Source organism: Protopterus annectens, chromosome 9.part0 (assembly GCF_019279795.1).
Source record: "Protopterus annectens isolate FY-2018-M chromosome 9.part0, PAN1.0, whole genome shotgun sequence".
In the NCBI taxonomy this organism is placed as follows: domain Eukaryota; kingdom Metazoa; phylum Chordata; order Ceratodontiformes; family Protopteridae; genus Protopterus; species Protopterus annectens.
The window spans coordinates 827,802,658-827,827,185 of record NC_056743.1 but is presented as its reverse complement, the minus strand read 5'-3'; the positions used below and the strand labels follow the sequence as shown (position 1 = coordinate 827,827,185).

The window sequence follows — 24,528 nt, the reverse complement described above, 5'->3', positions numbered from 1 at the left end:
AGTGGGGCTCTTTGTAAATGCTGTTACTCCACTGAGGCTCAGACAGATTACAGCAGCTGTGCCCTTGTCTACTGTTTGTTTCTAGCATGTCTGGTTGCCCTGCACTGTGAGACCCTGCGTCAGTGGAACACTAAAGTGCTTTCAGCTACACTAGTGTTTTCTCTTCCTATTGTACTCCTAGGTCAATTACTTAAAACTACTTTCTTTCTCTTGAAAAAGGTTTATCTGTGTACCAGCAGCCCATACTTCAATTTTTTTCCCTACAGAAGTGGTGATCCTTTTCACCACACTGTACTAGATTAGTAGCACAAGATTTGTAGTTATCAGGAAGATACTGCACTACACTGACATGGAATTGACTGAGCTTGGTTTCCCTGATTGTTTTTTTTTAGCAGCTGGCCTAGACCAGTTTTTCTGTCTCCCAACCTTGTACTACTGTGCGTCTATCTCCCTCCCCAACCTTGAACCTGCATGCCTCCCACCCACTCCTGCTTAACTACAGAGGAATCAAAAAACCTGATGTAGAAAGGTACCATCTTTTGACTTAGCTTTTCTGCCTTTGCTTCATAGGAATCCCCAGTAGTGTGCTTGCATTTAAGTAATAGGTGGTATTGTTTTTGTTTGTGATTCTTATTGCTATTTTTGTGAAGTTTCACTTTTTTTTGTCATGCATATTTTTAGTTAGTAACAGCTCTATTTGGTCACTTGTTTTCTGGACTTGTATTTCAAAAGCGTTTTTGTATTTGCTTCACTCTATTTGTCCTGCATATGAGTGTTTTTATTATGCCAGTGGTGGTTGTTGTGTCTTTTGGCTTATCCCGGTTAGGAGTCGCCACAGCGGAACTCCGGTCCGCTAATGTTTGGTAGTGGATTTTTACGTGCCGAGTTACCAGCCCTGACGCACAACCTTCAATGAAGGCACGCCCATTCACGCATGCCTCGACACAGAAGACGCTCTAGCTGAGAATCGAATGCGACAACGTCTTGCTGTGAGGCGACAACGCAGCCAGTATATAAGTATATTCATAGCATATTGTGGCCTTAAATAACAGGCAAAATGCTGCTGTATTCACTAATGTGAATATTGTCAACAGCTCTGTGTACTTTTAGATCAGTAACCTGTTTGGCAATTAGAGTAGAACTTACTGTAACCTCTGAGGGATACAAGGGACTCTGTGTTTCTACATAACATCACTGTTATTTTTGAATTTTTGAATTTTAAAAATTGTGGTGTAGTATGTCTGTACTTACTACTTCTTTTCTTTACATCTGTAGCATACTTACTTTATTTTATTTAGTTGCTAAGTTGTGTGTAGCATAGTAGTAGTTACTGTTACTGTTTTCTTAAAATATACATATAATAATAGTGTATAATAATAGTTGTAATAGTTTGCTTAGTCTATTTTTTTTTTTTTTTTTTTTTTTTTTTTTTTTTTTTTGTGTGTTTTGTTTCGAATTGTTATGTTTATTACAATATATTGGTATCCTCCCTGCATCATTCTATTCTATCTACTTTAGTGATCAGAGTGATTTAAAAAACTTTGACCTAATCAGATTCTTTTTTTCTTTTTTTTCCAGTCCCCCAGCAAAAGCCAGCAAAGTGTCTTTGGCTATCCTGCCCTCCACCAAAGGCCGTCTGCTGCTGGTGCCTAAACTGCCCTGTGTCCCTGTGTGTGTGGAACTTTCAGTAAAACTAGTTCAGCTAAAAAAAGTATTAAAGGAGTTGTAATTAATCTGTGTTTTTATACTGACCTTTTTGCTATAGCTTTTTACTGTAAGCTCCCACATTACTGGTCCCTCCCATTTTATTTTTTCCTCAATTTTCTTGCTCCTAGGTCTTCTAAAAAAAATTACTTTTTGTCTCTTGTTTATATGGTGGTATCAGCTATCAGCCCATAGGCTCATACCATCATAGCCACATACTAGGCTATCTACTGGCTATTTATGGTTTCTCCCCCTCCCTATTTCTTCTGGCTATTTCCTTCTTCCTAGAATATTTGGATCCCTGTCCTGGTGACTCCTATCTGGACCCCTGTGATCCCTCCTGGTTGATTCCAAGAGGTCAAGAGGTGCCAGCTCCTGATGTGTATGGGTGCTTAGGTTCCAGAGTGAGTTCATGGGGGGCCATGTATATGTAGTTTATCTTTTTTCCAGAGAACCAGCCTGCATGTTTCTCTGAGGGATTGGGATTTCTTTAAATGTTTCATGTCCATGTCTCTGTGAGGGGGAGGCTTTTCTTTTATTTTATTGGGATTGCTCTTGGGTTATCGCCTGAGTAGGCTTAATAGCTAGAGATAATAGCTGGTGTTTTATGATCTCAGCATAGGAGCTATTTTTTTTTTAGTGATTCATTTTAGGGGGCATTGGCAGGGGTCTTTGATGTATTTTAGTGAGGTATTTCTGTGGCCTTTTTGATTACAGTCTAATGGTATTGTGAGTTACATGGACAATGGTGCAAGGTACTGACTCCTTTTTTCTGATGAGTGATGGATACAGATCTATGTGTGGTTCCTTTTGGTGATGGACTAAAGTCCTTTGTGTGCCAGTCAAAGGATTTGGAGGTCCCGTTTTTGTGTTTTATGCCACATCCGGTAACCGAAGGTGAGACCACTGTCCACCTGTGGTAATTCATGGTACATCAGTTTTTGCTTCCCATGTATTCACACTTAGCTTGAGTATTAGGCCCTGGAGCTATTTTCTATTTCTGTGGATAACCATACAGTAATTTACTGTTAACTTCCCAGTTGGCGTTCATAGGCGGGTTCCCTATGCTTGTCCTTTAGTGCCGCCTAGTTGCATCAGAGAAGTTGACTGGAAGTCAGACTTGTCCCAGGTTCGTTTACAGTCAGGAGAGACTTTTGTGCTGCACTTGTCACAAGAAGAGCTATGAAAACAGAGTTTTGCCAACGGTTCTGTCAGTGTTGTACACCTTTTGAAGAGGTGGTGCTTTAGGGATTGGTTTGGATTCTGGTGGTCAGTGGTTGGCCTCTGAACCAGTGGCAGTTTTTAACAAGTTGCAAGGGTTAGTGATTAGGAATTTTCTGAACTTGAAGATAAATTTGTTTTCACCACACTGTACCTTATTAGTATTCATAGCTTTCCAGCATTATTACCAGGGTCCCTGATTGTCCCAATTTTGGCTGGCTGCCCTTGGTTGTCTTACTTCTCTCTCCTTATAGCCAGACTTCGCCCTCTTGAGCCCTCCCAACCTTGTCAACTTTCTCCCCACTCCTTGCTTCCATTCCTTCCTCCCCACTCCTGCTTAATTACAGAGGAATCAAAAAAGTAGATAAAGCTTTTATTACTCTTTGACTTAGCTTTTTGAGCTTTTTTTTCCTTACCATGCTTCATAGGTTATTTTCTAAAAATTCTTAAAATACTGCTTTTTATTTCTTTTAATAGCTTCTAACAGACTTTCTACTCTTTGTTTTTTTTTCTCTTAAGAATAAAGCTTTTAAAATTTTTTTTAAATTCTTAAGACTAAAGACAATTTACCAATTTTTAAAAAGAAATTTTTTTTTTTTTTTTTGATTTTTTTCTTTTTTTTTGTTTTCTTTTTTTTTCCTTTACACTGAACCACTTGTTTCTTTTTTTTCCTTTTTAATTTTTGTACTGTCCTCCTAACCCACTAACCTTTTCCTTCTTCAAACCTGGGTCCCATGTCCTCCCCAAACTCTCACTCAACTCCCTCCTTCCTGTTCACCCTCCTCAAACTCTCCCTCTCTTACTTATACATCTCCCTCCCAAACAACCACCCTCCCTGCTACCCCCACTCTCCTTCTCACTGCACTGCTCCTCCTTTAACCCTTATACATAAACCTCTCCTCAACCTTCTTCCTACTGGCCAGTTCCTCCACCTCACACACTCCCTACCTTACTCTCTTAACCCTAACAACCAAAGCCCCACCTCTAACTCTTACCCTCAGCTTGCCATACTCATCTACATCTAAGGCCTTTCTCTGAATATCACACTCTATGTACAAAAAAATAAATATCAAAAATATTATGAATAAATCACTAACTAAAATCTTTCTCAAAATATCACAAAAATCTTGGTAAGTAAAACAAAAAAATAAAGGCACACCACCCACAAAATAACTAATACTTCAATGACTGTAAAAACCTAAGCTCACCCTATTTCTAAAAATACCCACAATTCCTACTAAGCCATATTCCACTAACCCTAACACTTATTACCATATCACCCCAAAATCTCTCAACCATTTATAACCTTAACATAAAGCTGTTTATCAATACTTAATTTCAAAACCAAGATAAAGACATTCTTCCTCAAAGTTATAATAAACTTTGCCAAGATTGCTTAAAGACAAAAGGTGGAGGTGTTGCTTTGGTTTACTCTAACTACCTCACTCTCTCCCTTCCTAAAGAACCAGTTCCCTCCTTTACACCTGCTGAAATAAACCCAGTGACTTTACTATCATCACACTAGTAGCCATATACATTCCACCAGGGGACAACATCCCCTTAATGGAAAATATACTGTCATATCTCTCCCTAAATTTCCCCTAATGAAACTATCCTTCTTGGGGACATAAACATTAATTGTCATAACCTTAATAATCCAAACCCTCCACAACACATTAACCTCCATGGATTTACACAACTAATCTCCAAACCTACCCAGACTAATAACTTTCATTCTTCAAGCTACTTGATAGATTGGATACTTGTTTCTAGCCCCAGCAAATACCATAAACCTGAAACTCTACCTGATGCCCTGAGCGACCACTAACCTATAAAAGTGCTATGATACATCACCCACCTCCCCAAACCACACCGGTTTATCACCTGCAGAAAACTTTCAACCTTTAACCCAGACACTTTTAAAACCTTCTTCTCTAGAATTAACTGGAATTTCCTTACTCAGCTCCCACTCAGTGAAGCAGTAAATGCCTTCAACTCAACTTTCCTAAATATTTTAAATTCTCTAGCCCCACTGAGAAAATTTCGATTAAAGGCAAACATTTCACCCTGGCTAACTAAAACCACCCATACCCTTATGAAATCTAGAGATAGGGCATGGAAAACATGGGTACAAACCAAACTTCCAGCTGACCTCCTAAAGTATAAAAAACTTAGAAATCAGACAAAAAGGACTTATTATAATCCCCCAAAAACATTAATATCTGATCCAAAAAAAATTCTGGAATACTATAAACCAAATACCACATCCAGGTAACCCAACTTCACCAAACCCATGTCCTGACAAGTCACATGAAGAAACTGCCAATACCTTCAACACCTACTTTATCAAATCCATTTCCAAACTATTTAACCCCAACCTCTCAAACAACAACACTTCAAACCTCCCTATACACCCCTCAAGCACTATCTCAGTAAACTCCTTCTCTCTCAAACCTGTCTCCGCTGACTATATCAGAACTCTGCTCTCAAAAATCAAACCATGCCCTGTATCAGCAGGCACTATTCCCTCTTACTTTCCCCAGATTGCTACACACTCCCTTGCATTGCCTGTATCTATACTAATCAATCGCTCCATCTCTGAGTCTAAAGTTCCTTCTATCTGGAAACAGTTTTACACTCTTCCTATTCATAAAGGAGGTAACTCCACAGAAATAACTAATTTCAGACCTATCACTATCCTCTTCCCTCTTTCCAAAATCCTTGAGAAATGTATACACAACCAAGTTATACATTATTTCTTACAAGAAAAACTTCTCACTACAACACAGCATGGCTTTTGTCCAAAGCATAGTACAACCACAGCTCTACTATAATTTCTCAACACCTTAGCCCTGGCTAAAGATGATCACAAACCTCATATCCTGTCTATTCCTTGACCTTTCTAAGGCTTTTGACACTGTCTCACACACTCTGCTACTTAGTTAACTTGTATACCTAAACTTCTCCCCTGATGCAGTTGCATGGTTCACTAGCTATCTCTCTGATAGGCTGCAGTCAGTACGGTGGGACTCAGCACTATCTACCCCTCTCTTAGTAAGAACTGGTGTTCCCCAAGGTTCCATTCTTGGACCTCTATTCTTTAATATCTTCAACTCACTCCACTCCTCTTGTCCTCATTCTAACATTGTCCAATACGCAGATGACTCTACAGTCATAAGTATTGCTAATTCCCCCTTAGAACTCCTAACAAATACCTAGACATCTTTCAAATCAGTAGACACATGGCTCACAAATAATCAGCTCATCCTCAACCCTAAGAAGACAAAATTACTACACTTTCTACCTAAATCTGCAAACTACATTAAACTTTCCTTCTCCATAAGGTCCCTAAACAATACTCCTATAGAAGTCGAGACAAGCACAAAACTCCTTGGCATTATCATTGATGACCAACTAAAATTCAATCTTCACATTAACAATTGTATCAAACAAAAAACACCAAAAGCTAGGATTACTGTACAGGAACAACAAATTCTTAACTATTGAAGCTAGGATTTCTCTTACCCATGCCTACCTTCTACCATGCTTAACCTGTTGTTCCCAAATACTCACAAATCTGAACTCCTCCCTAGTTACCAAATTAGAATCAACCTACCACAAGATAGCTAGATTTGCAGCTCAGCAAACATATAAATCTCACCACTGTCTCTCCCTAAATTACCTGAACTGACCCAAACTACCTCACCTGTTCCTACAATCTCAACTCCAAATCATACACTGCATCCTATATCAGCCTGATTTCTGCCCAAGCCTATCTTCTCTCATCTCTCACTACTCCCGTACCAGACTTCTCCGAAACTCAACCCAAGGCCTACTAAAAATCCATAAACCCAAATCCAACATCGGGTGCAACTTGTATAACTACCATCCCTCTATTGCATGGAACAAACTCCCACTAGAAATAAGGTCCCTGACTACCCCAAACAATTTAAGCTAGCAACCAAAGACCACTTTAAAAAACACTGGTCCTGCTATTGTACTCACTCTCCCTGATTATTACCTACCTTTACAGTACAAACTAACTTACTAAAACATATCATTAACTACTTCATCCTATGCTTCCTGTGCAACCTCCAAAGCTTCTATACTGTGTTCCCTGAAATTCTTATGTAACCTTTTAAGTTTCTGCTACTCTGCAACCTTACTTTCTTGTACCAGTTTTGACTCACTGAGACACTGATTTGTGTGTCTAGCAGTGATATTCCTGGGACATGTATGAAATATGTATATCAAAACAATTAGCATTCCAAACCACATCATTTTCCAGCTGTTTCTCCTCACTACAGTCTGAGGCACCAGAAGCAAACATGAGCCCTACTAGGCTAGAACAATGTTATCATGCTTCACAGCAAAACCAGCCTACAATTTATCAGTTATTTCTCTTTACTCTGACATAATACACATATGAGACATTATGTTCTGCAGATATCTTTGAAAACTGCCGATCATTTATTTCTATACAGTACTTGTCATAACTTATAAGGAAAAGAAGGCATGTTGTAAAAACTAAGGAAAACTGGTATGGTGACACAGCGAGCTACCCAGTATATTTTGTTAACTGAGCTGTCCAGATGAGTTGCGCGATTTTCAGCTGAAGCCCATAAAGAACAAGTCTTCAATCCAATTACATGAATATATGCAATCAAGAGAATATAAAACAGTCTTGTGCTGTAGGATTAAAATGAGCTAGCATAAGTGGTAAGGAGGGCAAATTAACTTGAGTTAACATTTTGGGTAAATGGAAAATACATTACACAAGCACTAGGTAATAGACAGAAATGCATTTTAGTGCTATAGCCTAATAGACAATGGAGGGTGAGGCAGGTAGAATCTGAATATAAAAACAAGTAGGCCTGAAAAGGTGCATACTTATAGTATCACAGCTAAGTGAGTCAGTTGTAGTGCTAGAGACTGGATGTGATCATCCACTTCTATCAGGTGGGGACAGTGCACTGTTATGGTCATAGTCATGCACATGAGGTCAGTCATAGGTTCATAGGTAAATACTAGGCTATCTGCCCAAGGGCATTTATAAGCCTAGCCAGAATGTGTTGGCTTTCGCCACCCCTTTAGATTAGTTCCCTGTACCTCTGTCCAACAGAGCCATTAGTTCCCTGCGCCACTGTCCAGCAGAGCCACTGCAGTGATCCCCGGGGTAAATTTTCAGTTTCCCATCCACCCATCAAGGTTTCTTTTGAAGAGTGTAAGTGAGGGGCTCTGCCTGATGTATATTGGAATCCTGTTCCAAAGCATGGGGAGTCTCTGGGACAGGAATCTATCCTTCCAGCATGTCCTATTTATCATTGTGGTGAGATTTATATCTCTAGAATGTGTGGCTTTCCGGGATTTGTTTTTTTTTTTTTTTAGGTGGAGCATGTCCATCAATTCTGGGTTGGATATGGCCTTGTATGTCAGGCAGAGATCACCTCTGAGTAAGCGGTATGCAACCGAGTACAGCTGGAGTTTCTTGAGTCGGGCTGCATAGGGCATCTGTTTGAGGCCAGTAATCCTCTTAGTGAGGTACTTTTGTGGTCTTTCCAGCTGTTGCAGGTGTCTTGTAAGGTACATCCCAAATGGGGCATTGTATTCTATGATGGGTCTAATGAGTGATGAGTAGATAGGCACAATAACCTCTTTTGTTCTAGATGTGAACCCTTTTGTGATTAGATGGGCCACATAGGATTTTCTAACCACCTTGGCAATATGATTATCAAAGGAGAGATTACTATCTACTTAAGTCCCCAGATCCCTTATTACATTTTCTGTATTTAGGGGACTACCACTTATGTGGTAGTTCGTGGGTACTTTATTTTTTCCAAAGGGGATGACTATGCACTTTTTGGCATTTAGCTTGAGGCCATGATTTTGACACCAGGTATCCGTCTCAGTGAGATCCTTCTGGAGGGTGTCTGTATCAGCCGGAGAATCAGTTATGGCCCCTAGTTTGCAGTCGTCTGCGAACTTGGTCAGCCATAGTCCTCCTATACTTGCCTGTACCTCTGAGAAGTATATACTGAACAGGAGGGGTCCTAGGACTGAGCCCTGGGGGATGCCACTTGTAACTGGTTTCGGAGTCGGACGTAGAGCCTACAACTCTCACCTTGTGGGTTCCATCCATGAGCCAGTTGGCAACCCATCTCATGACATAGGGATTTATGTTCAAGCTGCTGAGCTTCTCTATAATACTAGAATAGGGAATTGTGTCAAAAGCCTTTGCGAGGTCTAGTTAGGCTGTGTGGACCTCCTTTCCCTCGTCTAATGCCTTGGTAACTGTCTCAAAGAAGTCCACCAGGTTTAGGAGGCATGATCTGCCCTTAAAGCCAAACTGGGTAGGGTCCAAGATTTGGAGGTTCCCAATGTCTCTGTTAACGAGTTCCATGATGATGAGCTCCATAGCCTTACAGACCAGGCTAGTCAGGCTTATAGGGTGATAGTTCCCGGGGTCTGTTGTCGAGTGGGATAACTGTTGCTGTGCACCACTCTGTGGGTACGTAGCCTGTAGAGAGGCTGAGTTTGAACAGTGTGTTTAGGTGAGGGGTTAGTTCATTTTGGAGCTCTTGTAAGACACAGCCTGGGACACTGTCCAGTCCCATTGAAGCTGTATTTTTGGCTTTGGATAGGGTTGTTTTAACCTGTGTGTCGGTGATTGACAGGGCCCTACATTCTTCTGGTATGGTTGTGAGCCCTTTAGGGGGTGAGAGGGGAGTGAAGTTTGCACTAAACCTGTCTGCCAGAAATTTGGCAATATCAGTCGGTTCAGTGTATTTTGTGCCATTCTGCACTAACTCAGAGCAGATCTGAGAGTTTCCACTTAGGTTCATGACATAGCTAAAGAACGCTTTGTGGTTATCTTTGGAGTCCTTGGCAATTTTTTCTTTTGAAACTAGCCTTGGATGATTTAATGAGGGATCGTAGTTTCTTGCTGATACTGATCAGGGATGTCTTTCCTTCTTGGGATTTTACTCTTTTCTGTATTAGTTTCCTCCATCTGTTGTACAGCTTGTTTATGGCAGGGGTCCACCAGACTGGTTTCCTTTTCTTGGAGGAGTGAGTCTTGGTTTTACTTGGGATAGTATGATCCATGCATTCCTGCAGATGCTCATAGAGTGCCTTTGTAAAGGTTTCAGCAGCTTGGACAGCATTGCCCTTTAGCATGGGGCCTGTGAACCTTTCCACCTCAGTTTTAAGTAACGTGAAGTTTGCTTTTGAAAGGTTTTTCACGGTGGTTTCCTTGATTGGGGGTGGGGGCGAAATGTGGATATCCAGAGTGATTATTCTGTGGTCTGATCTAACCAGCGAGGGGTTGACCTCCAGGGTGGAACACCAGTCGCCCATGTTGGTGGTGACCAGGTCCAATATGTTCCCTCTGGTAGGGGTGTTAACCAGTTGATCCAGGGCATTCGAGGTTTATAAATTCTAGGAAGCGTTGGGCAAGGGAGTTAGTACTTCTGTAGTTCTCCCAGTTTATGTTTGGGTATTTGAAATCACCCAGTATTAGGGTGTTTGGTAGTAGCTTCATATTTCCCAGTGTCTCCAGAAATGTGGAATGGGGGTCCTGGGTCATGGTGGGTGATCTGTAGCAAGCTACAATTTGGATTGCAGTTTTGCCCGTTGTTAGTTGCACATGGATGATCTCTGATGCATTGTTCTGCTCCACTAACCTGGAGGTGTGGGTATCCTTGATGAATATGGATACACCCCCGCCTTTTGTGTTTTGGTCCTGGTTCTGTGGCCAAAAGGTATGGTATGAGTTATAGCCTAGTAGTGCTGGGGTGCTCTCAGGAGCCTTAAACCAGGTTTCTTTAACTGCATAGATGTCGATGTTCTCCATACTGAGGAATGCCTCGAGTGCATGCATTTTGAGGTTTAGACTTCTGGCGTTGAGTAGCATTACCCTCAGTTTTTGGTTACTTGTGCTATTTATGGTGGTGGGTTTGTCTTTTGAGCCTTGCCTAAAAAAGGCAGTATGGGGGCGGCAAGAGCCTTGGCCAGTATTTGAAAGTCAAAGGGTGACAGGTGCAAGCCATCTCTTGCGAAGCAACGTGGCTTGTCAACCATATCATCCCAGGCAGACAGATACTGGGTCCTCTTTGAATGACACCAGAAACTTAGCCAATTGTGAAACTGATCATCTTTTTTCTTTATACTGTGGCATTATTCTTGGTGAAGGCAGGATGCTACTCAGGGTCAGGGTCATATCGGCCTGGGCTACATGATCAGAGAGCTCTTCCATGTCTCTTTTCATGTAGTCCAGGGAGGTACATCTGAGGTCATTCACACCAACATGGAGAATGACAGAGTCATATTTGTACTTGTTCTGGAGTGACCTGAGTGCTTGTGTTATGTGGCGGATCCTGGCGCCCAACAGGCAGCTAACTGTAACCTTCTCCTTGTCCAGCCTAGTTAGTGGGACATCAGTATGCCTGACTATAGAGTCACCTATTACTAGTGTGTTAGGTATGTTATTTTGCCTTAAGGGCTGTGATTGCGTGGCACACTGATTATGTGGTGTGTGTTTCATGGTTGGTGATGGGGTGTGGAGGTTGCTTGGATGTCTGCTTTGGATATCTCTGTTGCTTTTGCAGATTTTTATTTAGAGCCTCCGAGTATGTTTTCATGTATTCATGTGTGTTATTTGCTGGTGTTGGTTTATTAGGTCTATGTGAGACTGGTGGTGTGTTGCAAGTATTACCCTTCTCCTCTTGACTGTCAGTTCCAGTCTCGGGTTGATAGAGCTTTGCCTCCAGTTTGGCTGTATAATTGCATCTCTCTCATATATTAGTGTTTGGTGGTAGGAGGAGAGGGTTGTCTGTGTACATGAGGCAGTTGTAACATTGCCTCAAAATGCCCAGATTCACCAGTTGGACTAGAGAGTACACCAGAAACTGCCCTTTGGACATGCCTGAATAGGTAGAGTAAGCTGTTTTAATGATTGGCTGGTGGGTGCGAATAGAGAGCCTTGTCCTTCTGGACAGTATAGGGGGGTCTAGTGCTAGGGTTAATTAGTGCTTGCTATGAGTTTTAAGCAAGTGCTTGACTGTGAAATGAATGGTTTGAGTGCTAAAGTTGAAGGTTTGTCTAGTTTCAAGGGAAAAATTGAAGAGTAGAGCCGAGAATAGTTTAACTCTAGCTAAGCAGCACTAACAGGCACTGCCCGGTGCGCAAAACCACTCAAATGTAGTTTTTATAGCAGGGAAGTGAAAGAGATAGAAATTAACCCAAAATGGCCGATAAACTACTAATGTCTGGGCCGAAACCACTCCTCCAGGGACAGATAGGCTGCTCAAAGCTCCCCTCTCTCACAGGTGAACAGAGAAACTTCCTCCTATCCAAGTAAGGTATGGGCAACACAGAAACTTGTAACACAGCCCTGGATTTAGCAATAACCTGAAAACTGGACTATACTAGTTCAGAAAGGCAGGAAACAAGTATATATATATATATATATATATATATATATATATATATATATATATATTTTTTTCATAAAATAGAGTAGATACAATCAAAACAACACTTTAAATGCACAGAAAAGGCTATCGCACTTTAGTGTGTAGCCTACAACAGTCAAACAGATTATTTAAACACAAAAATGACTTAATTCCAGTGCAGGCAGCAAATAAGTACAATGTGTAGCAATAACAAACTTTTTAAATCACGGATTATCTAAAAAAAAACTGGCGTTTTAGGAAGAATTAGTTAAGACAACAAGAAAAGCAGAAAAATGATAATCACTCCAAAGGCTCTCTTTTGTCTCTCTGCTGCTGTAGACTCTGCAGAACACATGGAAGGCACTTGCTGAGCAGAATACAAGCGCAAAAACTGCACAAATGCGGTTTTTATAGCAGGGAAGTGAAAGAGAGAGAAATTAGCCCAAAATGGCCAATAAACTACAAACTTCTGGGCTGAAACCACTCCTCCAGGGACAGATAGGCTGCTCAAAGCTTCCCTCTCTCACAGGTGAACTGAAAAACTTCCTTCTATTCAAGTAAGGTACGGGCAACACAGAAACTTGTAACACAGTCCTGGATTCAGCAATAACCTGAAAACTGGACTATACTAGTTCAGAAAGGTGGGAAACAAGTATTTTTTTTTTGTTTTTTTTTTTCAGAAAATAGAGCAGATACAATCAAAATTAGCCCAAAATGGCCAATAAACTACTAACTTCTGGGCTGAAACCACTCCTCCAGGAATAGATAGGCTGCTCAAAGCTCCCCTCTCTCACAAGTGAACAGAGAAACTTCCTTCTATCTAAGTAAGGTATGGGCAACACAGAAACTTGTAACACAGCCCTGGATTCAGCAATAACCTGAAAACTGGACTATACTAGTTCAGAAAGGCAGGAAACAAGTATATATTTTTTTCAGAAAATAGAGCAGATACAATCAAAATAACACTTTAAATGCACAGAAAAGGCTATCACACTTTAGTGTGTAGCCTACAACAGTTAAACAGATTATTTAAACACAAAAATGACTTAATTCAAGGGCAGGCAGCAAATAAGTACAATATGTAGCAATAACAAACTTTTTAAATCACAGATTCGCTAAAAAAAACTGGCGTTTTAGGCAGAATTAGTTAAGACAGCAAGAAAATCAGAAAAATGATAATCACTCCAAAGTTTCTCTTTTGTCTCTCTGCTGCTGTAAATGCTGCAGAACACCTGGAAGGCACTTGCTGAGCGGAATACAAGTGCAAAAACTGCGCAAATGCAGTTTTTATAGCAGGGAAGTGAAAGAGATGGAAATTAGCCCCAAATAGTCAATAAACTACTAACTTCTGGGCTGAAACCACTTCTCCATGGACAGAAAGGCTGCTCAAAGCTACCCTCTCTCACAGGTGAACAACGAAACTTCCTTCTATCCAAGTAAGGTACAGAGAAACTTGTAACACAGCCCTGGATTCAGTAGTGACCTGAAAACTGGACTATACTAGTTCAGAAAGGTGGGAAACAAGTATATATATATTTTTTTTTTTCAGAAAATAGAGCAGATACAATCAAAACAACACTTTACCCAATTAACCAGTTAAAAAGCTCAAAACTGAGCCCTGTTCCAGCAGTCTTCAATGAGACAAGTTCTAACTGCAGACTCCTGTCACTAGGGTACAGAGAAACCTTCTCCAAAAAAAAAACGGCCTGGATCAGTGCACAAGTTATACAAACAAAGCTAGATCCAGCAGGCATGAATCTAGTCTATGCTACAGCAAACATGTAAATGATGTAAAGGATAGAGATAGGAAGCACTGAAGTATCAGGGCCACATTGTTATACACCAGTCTGTCACCCCTTCACTGATTGTAAGACAGGTCACTGCATTGTCAGAGTTATAGTTCCATAGAAGACTTTTATGATCAGAGAAGTGCAAGGAGGAAGGCTACCACGTTACTTGGGTCATACTACTAGAGGACTGTTCTGTGACTTATGGGCATTGGGAGTAGGGCACATGGACCCCTACATTTTGTGAACTGCACAGCTACAGATCTGGTCCGCAACCACCAAATTATGTGTAAGATCCACTACAGACAATATCTGTGGCCAGCCAGCAAAGTCTGTAGGGTGGACTGCATTACTTAGGGCACCAGCTACAAAAGAAGTCAGTTCACAGTGAATTTGTGAAACAATGTGTGCTAATGTATCAGATCTTTATTGTTACAGGCAAGATCTATGATGAGAGAGTGGCAAAGAGACCTACTGGGTAGCACTAGATTCTACCATCTCACTGTCACCACAGGCCAACTCCGACATTCAGAGTAAAATTATTGATAAAATCAAGCAAGGCTCCGAAGCAGGGATGGGACACCAAATTAATCCAACTGCAGAGGTAATTTAAAAAAGTGGCAGACATCCTAAAGAAACGCCTTACAAAAATAGTTTTAGGCTTGAAGCCCCAGCACCATGCAGGTGAATTTATTGGTGAAATCAGGAAAGGCTCCAAAGATGGGATGGAACACCCAGTTAATATGGTTGAAGAGGGCATTTAAAAAGAGTGGGAGAGTACCTGAAGAAGTGCCTTATGGACAGCAGCATTAGACTTGAGACTCCCTCTAGGATCAGTTCCCACCTGGGGTGCTTCTATACAGATTATGCAAATCAGGTGTGTGTGTGTGTGTGTGTGTGTGTGTGTGTGTGTGTGTGTGTGTGTGTGCGTGTCTACACATCCATATCCTACAACAGTGGACTAGCATCTTGTGCAGCACCAACTCTCTGTGTTATATCTATCATTTGAGGGATAGGCTCTATTGTTCCCTTCACTCTGAATAAGACCAACCATCTAGTAATGAACAAAGAATAATATGAAGAAAACTTGACTAAATATACGTGTACAGAGACATGTTACACAAACCACTATGTTGCTCACTGGATTTCCAGTTAAGATACCTCCAATACAGTGTCTATGGTAATCGCTTTCATCACAGAGCTACCCTTAGTCTCCACAAGTGGATACCACTTTGGGGGGGGGGCACATTTACACCCCCCACAGCCAGGAAGTAGAGAAGGCCATCAGCTGATCATTGCTTCCTTCCCTTTCTCTGATTCTGTGGTGCTAAGACCACTAATCAAACTCAGGTGTATGCCAGGGAATGTCATACATCTACAAAAACGCTTAACAAAACTTAATGCTCAAACAGTAAAAAAACTTAACCTTGGAGAAATTAGACCTACATGGAGGAGAGAAAAAAATATATATATATATATATATATATATATATATATATATATCACTCAGTGGCTGGGATTTATAAATGAGTGCTGCTTGCTTGCACAGTGTTATTATTAAGAGGGGGTTGCAGTTTGAAGTGAATCACAGCTAAACATACATGTATTAACATTGTCTTAGGATCATCCACACCCTTGTATGACCCCTACTTGCACTAATTAGCTGTGTGCCATGCACTACATGTCTATTAATCCTAACCAGCACGTGAAATGTGTTATTACAAAATAGACTTCTCCACACAATTACCATTAAACTAATTATCAAAGGTAGAATAAACATCCCAGCCAATTCCAGGATATATCTTATGGATATAAATATGTCAATGGTACTAATTATGTAATTATTAAAAAAAGCAAATGGTCAACACAAAAAATTCACCAGCATAGTAAAAATGATTTGTAATGAAATACAGTGCAAGATTATAGAAATAACCTTAAAATGTGTCACAGTAAGAGATTACCAGTGGGATAGATGTTTATTAGACCTTAAAAGGCAATTTCCAACTCCAGACTCACACTATATTTTAAGATTTGTATCTTATGATTTGGTGAATGAGAGTAAAAGTAACCACTTAGTAATGCTAAGACAGGTGCTGGTCTGTAACTCAAAGAACTTCTGTTATTTACTACAAGCATAGCTGCCTCAGCCAGCGCCCTGTGCCAGTATCTTGAACCAGGGCTCTATCCCCATCAACTCTTCAAGTGAGGAGCAAAAAGTTTCACATCTACACCCAGCTCTTCCATAGAACAGCAAAAAAAAAAAAAAACATTTTTCTGTAATAAGCCAATAACTGCATTGTGGCTTATTACAATTAGATCCACCCCCCAAAGGGCTGTTCCACTGAAGAGCAAAAAAAAAAGGCTCCTCTTTTTCTCCTGCCCTGGCCATTCAGGACCATTTCTGTGCCCTGCCCCTGATACTCCTTACACATTTTTTATGAAGAAAAAAAATGATTTCTTTCAAACTGTAGTAAACTTCTTGCTATAGTTTATACCCTGCCTGCATGGAGCACTATACAGTGCTCAGGTTTAAGTTAAAAAATATATTTTTTGTGTGTGTGGTTTAGACCACACATGGAGTGCTGCAGCTCGCAGGTATGACTGCAAATGTAATACCAGCTTTTTAAAAGCTGGTGTTGAATTAAAGAGATCCAGATTGGATGATCAGCCCCCCCAACACTTTGCATCTGGGGCTGTTGCTCTTTTCGCCCCACCGTAGCTACACTGCTATTTACTAGGCCTTCTCTGAAACTGGCACAGCCTGTCTACATGTGGAGGTAAATATGCTCTTTATGTCTCATTTACTGTTAAAGTTATCTGTGGGCATTTAAAGATTCTTAATGTCAGCAAACTGCATTGTGTAAATTCTTCTTAAAATGACTTTTTTTGCACCCAGCTTATACTTGTCTGTGCTGCTGCGCTGACACGTTCAGTATCTGATCATTATCTAAGTCATTGACAGGTTAACCTGTTAAATACTTTTGGATGACTGAAGAGCACCATCTCCAGTTCTCTGCTGTTTTCCATGGTAAGGTAACAGACTTGTGCACTTAGACTTCTGTCTTGCTACTGAAGGCATACGCCTGCTCAGTCATTTCTGAAGAGCTTTTCCATGTCCTGTGTCTTACTGTCAAGGCAGCAGAGTTGCCCAAGATGCAGGACTTCATGTCAAAGCATAAGATTAAGCGATCTTGGTGCCACTTTTCTTCCTGAGTTGCAGACATGAATGGTATCAGATAAGTTCTTCACCTTCCTTTGGGGATTTTCCCTTCTGTAAGATGAGGTCTGCACAGAGTATTTGTCCAAGTAATTCTAGGGGTAATGCAGCTGGTTTTTGGTTATGTCTTGACTGCTCATTGGTTATTTACCTCCTATGGTCTCTTCACCTATAGACTGTATTCAAACCTTCAGCTAATATGATACTGTTTTTACCTTTCTGTCAGCTTAGGTCAGTCATCCACTTTCTTTGCTTTTTGAATTTGTGATTCACTGGATTTGTCTGACTAGCAACTGAAATTCACAGATAACATCACTTATACCATTCCTGGAACTCAGCAAACCATGGAGATGCAGGAGAACTAGTTTATTTGTTGTGTATTCTACAGGCGTGAGCACTTGAAAGCATTCCAGTGGGGCATGTGCTTTTACTGGGAATCTGGCTGTGAGATTTGGGTTCTTCAGACCCATGCTGGATCTATGTGTCTTACCTGCGAAGGCACTACCTGACAGAAAAGCTGGTGCTACACAGTCCCAGAATAAACTGAAAGAGGAGGACAGCATTAATTTTATTTGACATGGACTACTGATTATTTCTGTATAGCAGCTCTGGCACTCTGTTTCTTATCCCATGCAAATGATTTATACTTCATAACATTACATTTCCCACCCATAATTTGCAAGTGATCATTATTAGGGATGATCCTGTTGAGTTGATCATGTTCCTCACAGTTCCACAGTGAAAAGGCTTGTCACACATTTAGTGTTAATATTTCATTTACCTGTATCCATGGTAAATAATGCTGAATCATGCTAAGTCAACAAGCAAACTTTTTTAAGTATAAAGTAACACCCTATAAGCATTCATTGAGGTTGCTAGTTGAAGCTGTTGGCAAGTTCTTAGTAAGTGTTCTACATTTTGCCCAATCCTTCCACATTATGAAAGATAGTGATTTAACTTTTGGAGCTGGAGAGGGTTTGTAAGCACCCACTAGAGGTTTATTAAGCTTCTACTAGTCATATGGTTGGCACTTGTTTACAATCAGTTCTTCTCTGACGGCGAGTCTTGTGAAAGCAGTATTTGAGAGGTAGAATAAAAGAGCTTGAAACTAATGTTTTACATAAATGTAGTGCTTAGCAAATAATATTTATGTATTAATTGCCATGCACCTTACATCATTATTAAGCTAAGGACTGTCTGCAGTAAAAAAAAAAAAAATAGATTGGTTTTAGGTACAAGTAATGTGACTTTCAACTGACAACTTTCCTACAAACATTAGTAGGTTTTGCACTATATATGTGATCATCAGAGCAGTGACAACTCAACGCAGTATTTCTGTGCACATTTGTAACTTCACAGCAGATGAGTAGCAAAAACTGGCAAAAGTCTCTAAAGTTATGTTCACTGAAACAAGAAGTCTAGGTACTTTGCCTTTGCAGAACACAGACAAACCCTTAAAATGCACCTGCAAGGCAGTACTGAAAAGAAAAAGTAATGTGTACACAACATAAGGATTGATATCTCTGGGGATGAGAGACTTGTCTGTAAGAGACAGATTATGTGAGCAACCAGAATTATACTAGAAAAAAACTGGGTCTGTTTGATGACATTAATGCCATATTTCCTACTGATGAACAGAACAGATTTATAAACTCTGAGTGCTCCACGTTATACAAACCATTCACAATGTTTTTATTTTATCTATTTTTGCCTCTTTAAACATGTTGCAGTTATAAGAAGCTTTCCTACAAATGTCTCTAATGAAAATGTGTCATGCCTAGTTAGAATTTCCTGACCAACAGAAATAAATAAATTGAATAGACACAGTGTGAAATTACTAAAACTGAATAATTTGTTTCTTGAAGTCTGAGAAAAAAGTCTGTATGTTTGTTTTATAGGAACTGCATTGGGCAGAACTTTGCAATGTCAGAAATGAAGGTTGTGGTGGCTCTAACACTGCTGCACTTCAGGGTAAAGGTGGACGAGACAAAGGTGGTCCGGCGGAAGCCAGAGCTGATCTTGCGTGCTGAGAATGGGCTTTGGCTCATAATAGAGCCATTAGAGTCTCCATAATAAATCAGTGAATATCTGCTTCTGTTTTAGGGTGCCTACAGTCAGTTATCACTGAAGTAAAGGCATTAATTCAGTTATTTCCAGGTGCCTTGGCTTCCTCCTCCTCTTGATTCTGTACAATATGTTTGTAGATTGTTATGGATATTTACAGTTTGTGTTGGATCATGTGCCTTTACATTCAGACTACATCATTACCAGTCTATTCCTTTCCACACAGTGATGGGAGAGTGTGACAAATGTTAAACGTTTTCAGTCTATTCACCTACTTCAGAAAAATTAACTCACAGTTAATTAATTACAGCCAAACTGAGTTTTCCTGTGTGTGTCTGAAGATAACTCTAAAACTGTTCTACTCAAAATTAAAATTAAATATGATTTCATAAATGTCTAGGATTTGGAAAGGAAGCAAATCATTCTCCGAGGGTTGTGACAAGTTTTACCTGCCTCATTCCTATTCTAATTACTGTCTTAGTTAATATTTGTCATAAGTTGCTTGGCTGTGCTGTTATCTAAATATATAAAACTATGAACTATACAGCTTTTTTAAAAGTAGTGTTAATAAATGGGCCATTTGGTTGGGTAAACTGTGTCTCTGTATCAATGCTACACTGCAGTTACCAGTTCAAAATGATGAATGGAAATGCAGTCAAACTTTCTTTCATTTCAACACACTTCCACCATCATATCTTGAAAAGTGGTCAGTCAGAAATTACTGGCGCAATCATAAGGGATCAAAAGACACCTGTGCAATTCAAAGGAGTGACACACACTGCACCCCACACATGGAAGGCATGCTGTCTGTAACCCCCTTGAACTTTGTGTGTGTGTGTGTGCGCAAGCATATACCAACTCTACAATCATACAAAACAGAGGAAAGGAGAAACTTCACAAATGAGTGCACCATGATCAGACGCAATCCCTGCTTTTACTCTAATAAAATGAGATAATGATTTCAAGGAGATATGGGACAATGGAGAAGGCTGATGATCGACAGATAGCAGAGCAAAGATCTCAAAACAAAACACTCTGATGTATAACGCATGTCTTTTCTGCAGTTAGCTCTCTGCACTTAAATTGATAACGTGGAGACATTTGTATTGTATATTTTATTGCACATGTACCTATCTGTATGCAGCACAGTGAGTTTAGCTGCTACACTGTATGTTGATCCGAACTAGAATCACTGTTGTGAATTTTAAGGTGGTTTACATTATATTAATAAGTCAGCAAACTATTTTGAGATGTAGTCTGGTAAATTTGACAGTTGTTCTATCTTTATTATTCCAACACAGACAAACATCTATAAACTAAGATAAAGCAAAGAAGTTCTAATCTGAACATAATTAATATTTTTTACAAAGAGATAAGTAAATAACACAGTTCATTGCCTTTAAATTAAAAACGTTTGCACTGAAACCTTACAAAATTACATAAAACTAATGACTTATATTTGATTTTGTATTTGAGCATCAAATTATGTGATTTATGGGATATATTTTAGAGAATGGAGATTTTCCTTCAAGTGTAATAAAATTATAATTTAAACATATTCAGCATAGTTTATGTAAATACCAAAGATGCTATTTGTACTTGCCATTTCTTCTCTCATGATTACACAAAAGTGGTTAACTAACTGCAAATGTCAAGTAAAACAAAAACCTCATCTGTACATTTACTTATACACCATAGTATTCACTAAAATGGCCTTTTCTGATGTAATGGATAAAACAACAGGCAATTCTTTAGCTAATTTTTAAGAGACAGAATGCTCGGTAGCCTATTTATATGTGTGGATAAGCACCAGAAGAGAGAGACACCACTGTGTGAGGTATTTATAATATCAAGTGCCTCCCCAAAGTATTGGGAGCTATAAATTCTACACCAGTTTTAGTACAGGACTTATTTAACAAATCTGCATTTGTTGCCATATTGTATTCTGGGGAAACACTTTGTTACTGTAAGTTCAGTCAAAACAGACTTTCATCACAGATAGTGTAAATTTCTATCACTGTGCTATTTATTTGATTGGTTGTACCTATCTCCATCATACCTCTCAACCTCTTAGAGCAAGCAATCTGGACAAAGCCATACATAATGGGGGGGGGGGACAAACATCCAAAAAAAGGACAATTTTTAAATATTGCTCTTACAAACTTTTAGTTGACAGAAAAAGAAGTTATGTCTTACCATAACATTCCATCTGTGTTGCTCATCTTCACCAATCCCTGATGGTGGGTTCGGTTCCAAACCCTCGGAACAGACTCGGCCATATACTCAGCTTGTGCTCTCCAAACTCTTGAGCCAGGCTCTACCCATAATGCTCCTCATAGAGATTACCTCAGATCAAGTTTGCCAAGTGACAGACAAAAGTCAAAAGTTCTAAACATATATACATATACAGATACATATAGACATATCTACAGATAGATACGAGACCATCTATGAGTTCTTAATGAGAAACTGGATTAGAACTGGAGAGGTCTATTAAGAGTCTCTGGAAAGGGGAAGGAGGGAGGGTATGTCAAGGATTGGTGAAGATGAACAACACAGATGGAATGTCATGGTAAGACATAACTTCTTTATCTGATGTTGTTAATCTTCACCTAATCCTTGACAGTGGGACAGAATTCCCAGCAACTTTTATTCTTGGGAGGTCTCACGGAAGAATATTCCAAAGCACCATAGAGCCAAAGGATGATCGACTCCTTGAGATCTGGTCTAGCTTGCAATGGGCAATCAAAGTATGATGAGAAGACCATGTGGCTGCTGCACATATGTCATCTAAGTATGCTGTTGTATAAAAAACTGCTCATGTTGCAACAGCTCTTGTTGAGTGAGCTTGAACCATTTTAGATAGTTGAAGACCTTGAGATTGATAAATGAATGTGATGCAGTCTCTCAGCCGTTTAGATAAAGTAACTTTTGTTACTGCATAGCCCAAATGCATTGGTGAAAAAGCTACAAATAACTAATCAGATTTTTGGAATTCTTTCATTCTGTGAAGATGAAAATGCAACTGACTATGTACGTCTAGTAAATGAAGTACATATTCTCCTTTGTTAGAAAAATTTGGGAAAAGGTAGGTAATTATAATGACTGGTTAATGTTGGATTCAGAGACTACTTTGGGCAGAAAGGAAGGATTTGTTCTCAGTGCCACTGTGTCCTTATGAAAGATTAGATGGGGTGATTTGCATGACAAGCCTTGTAGCTCGGAAACCCTTCTTGCAGATGTAATTGCTACTAAATTTGAGATGACAAGATGCTGAAGCCTCAAAGGGAGTTTTGGTTAGAGCTTGGAGAATGGTAATTAAGTCCCATGGTGACACTGGTTCTTTCTCAGGGCGTTTTAACAAGAAAAGCCCTTTCAAGAAAGCCCTACAAAGCTTGTGAGACATTATAGGGGAGTTATTCAAACCTGAATGCAAATTAGAAATTGCTGCTAAATTAACTTTAATTGTAGAAGCAGAAGAACCAGATTGAAAAAGAGAGTTGAGGAAATCTAATACGCATTGGATAGAAGCAGTGAAAGGATCGAGGTCTTTTTCCAAAACCCATTTAGTAAATATTTTCCATTTGCACTGGTATAAGTTTCTACTAGTGAGTTTATGGTGTGCAGTGATAATGCGTTAAACAGGGGATGAAAGAGATGAATGCCTGGCAATCATGGGAATTGGAGAAGTCATACAGTAAGGTTAAGGTGTCGAAGGTTGGGATGGTCCATGCCCCCTGGGTGCGTGAGAAGATCTGGAACTGGGTCCAGGAACCATGGTTTCCGTAACAGATGAAACCAAAGGAAGAGGAACTAAACTTGTCAAGGCCAGAATGAGGCTATGAAGATTATGGAATTCTTTGTCTTTTTGGCTTTCTTTAGGAATTGAGAAATCAGAGGTATGGGGGAAAAAGCATATTGCAGACTGTGAGGCCAAGTGTGGAGAATAGCATCTCTGGGTGACTTCCCCAGAAGGGGAATTAGGGCAAAGTAACTTCTGCATTTGTTGTTGAAGGGAGAAGAAAATAGGTCGCAGCCAGGTTGGCTCCAATGGTGGAAAATCCTGTCTGCCACTACAGGGTTCAGAGACCACTCATGAGGCATCAGAACTGTCCTGCTTAATTTGTCTGCTGTCACACTGGAACTTCCAAGAATGTGCGTTGCTATCAGAAAGCAGTTGGAAGAAATCACCCATTGCTAAACTCCGAGTGCCTCTTGGCATAATTGGTAAGATTTGGTTCCACCTTGTTTGTTGCTGTACCAAACTACTAACATGTTGTCCATTTGAATTGCAATTGTCCCTAGAAGGAGGGTATCCTGGTATGCTTGCAACACTAATAGCACTGCCCTTAATTCTAGAATGCTGATGTGCAAATTGGCCTTCAAATGGGACCATGTGCCTTGGACTGTCTGTCCCAGATAATGCCCCCACACACCCTGTCTGGGAAGCATCCATGGTCACTGGCTTGGGGCTGAGGAAGGATGAATGGTCGGCCCACAAGAATTTGATCGGAATGAAGCCACCATTTTAGGTCCTGTTTGCAATGGTTGGTAAGTAGAACTAATTAAGACACTGGTTGGCGATGAAGAGACCATTGTGTTTGTAGTACTCACAGTAGTATTCACATATGAAACCTGGCTAGATGGACCAGAATGATTGCAGCTGCCATTGAACCTAAAGTTTGTAGGATAAGTCTTGCTGGGACTTTACTGCTATGGAGGATTTGTCTGACTAGAGCTCTGATACCTTGGAGTCTCTCTGGTGGGAGGGAAGCTATTCCTGAGACTGTGTTTAGGTGCGCCCCTATGAAGTCCAAATGCTCAGAAAGCTGCAAATTGGATTTCTTTATATTTATTGAGAATCCTAAAGATTTGCAGAGGTCCATGGTGAAATCCCTTGCCTGTTCTAAGTGACGCCTGGTGGTAGCAGTGAGGAGCCAGTCATCGAGATATGGGAAGACTTGAAAACCTTGCAGTCTGAGATGAGTTGCAACCACTGCCACGCATTTGGTAAATACCCTGGGGGCTGTGGTGAGTCCAAAGGGCAGTGCTCTGAATTGGTAATGACTGGCTCCTAGCCAGA

The 24,528-nt window shown here is 40.1% G+C and overlaps 1 protein-coding gene across 1 annotated transcript in view; it reads left to right on the top strand.

Annotated features, from left to right (window-relative positions):
• LOC122811571 (cytochrome P450 4F22) overlaps nucleotides 1–20,038 on the top strand; it is a 363,310-nt gene extending 343,272 nt beyond the window's left edge. The window contains exon 13 of the mRNA XM_044083496.1: nucleotides 19,280–20,038. Coding sequence (XP_043939431.1) covers nucleotides 19,280–19,454 — 175 coding nt within the window. The 3' untranslated portion in view covers nucleotides 19,455–20,038. The remainder of the gene's footprint in view (nucleotides 1–19,279) is intronic.
• The last annotated feature ends 4,490 nt before the right edge of the window (nucleotides 20,039–24,528 follow it).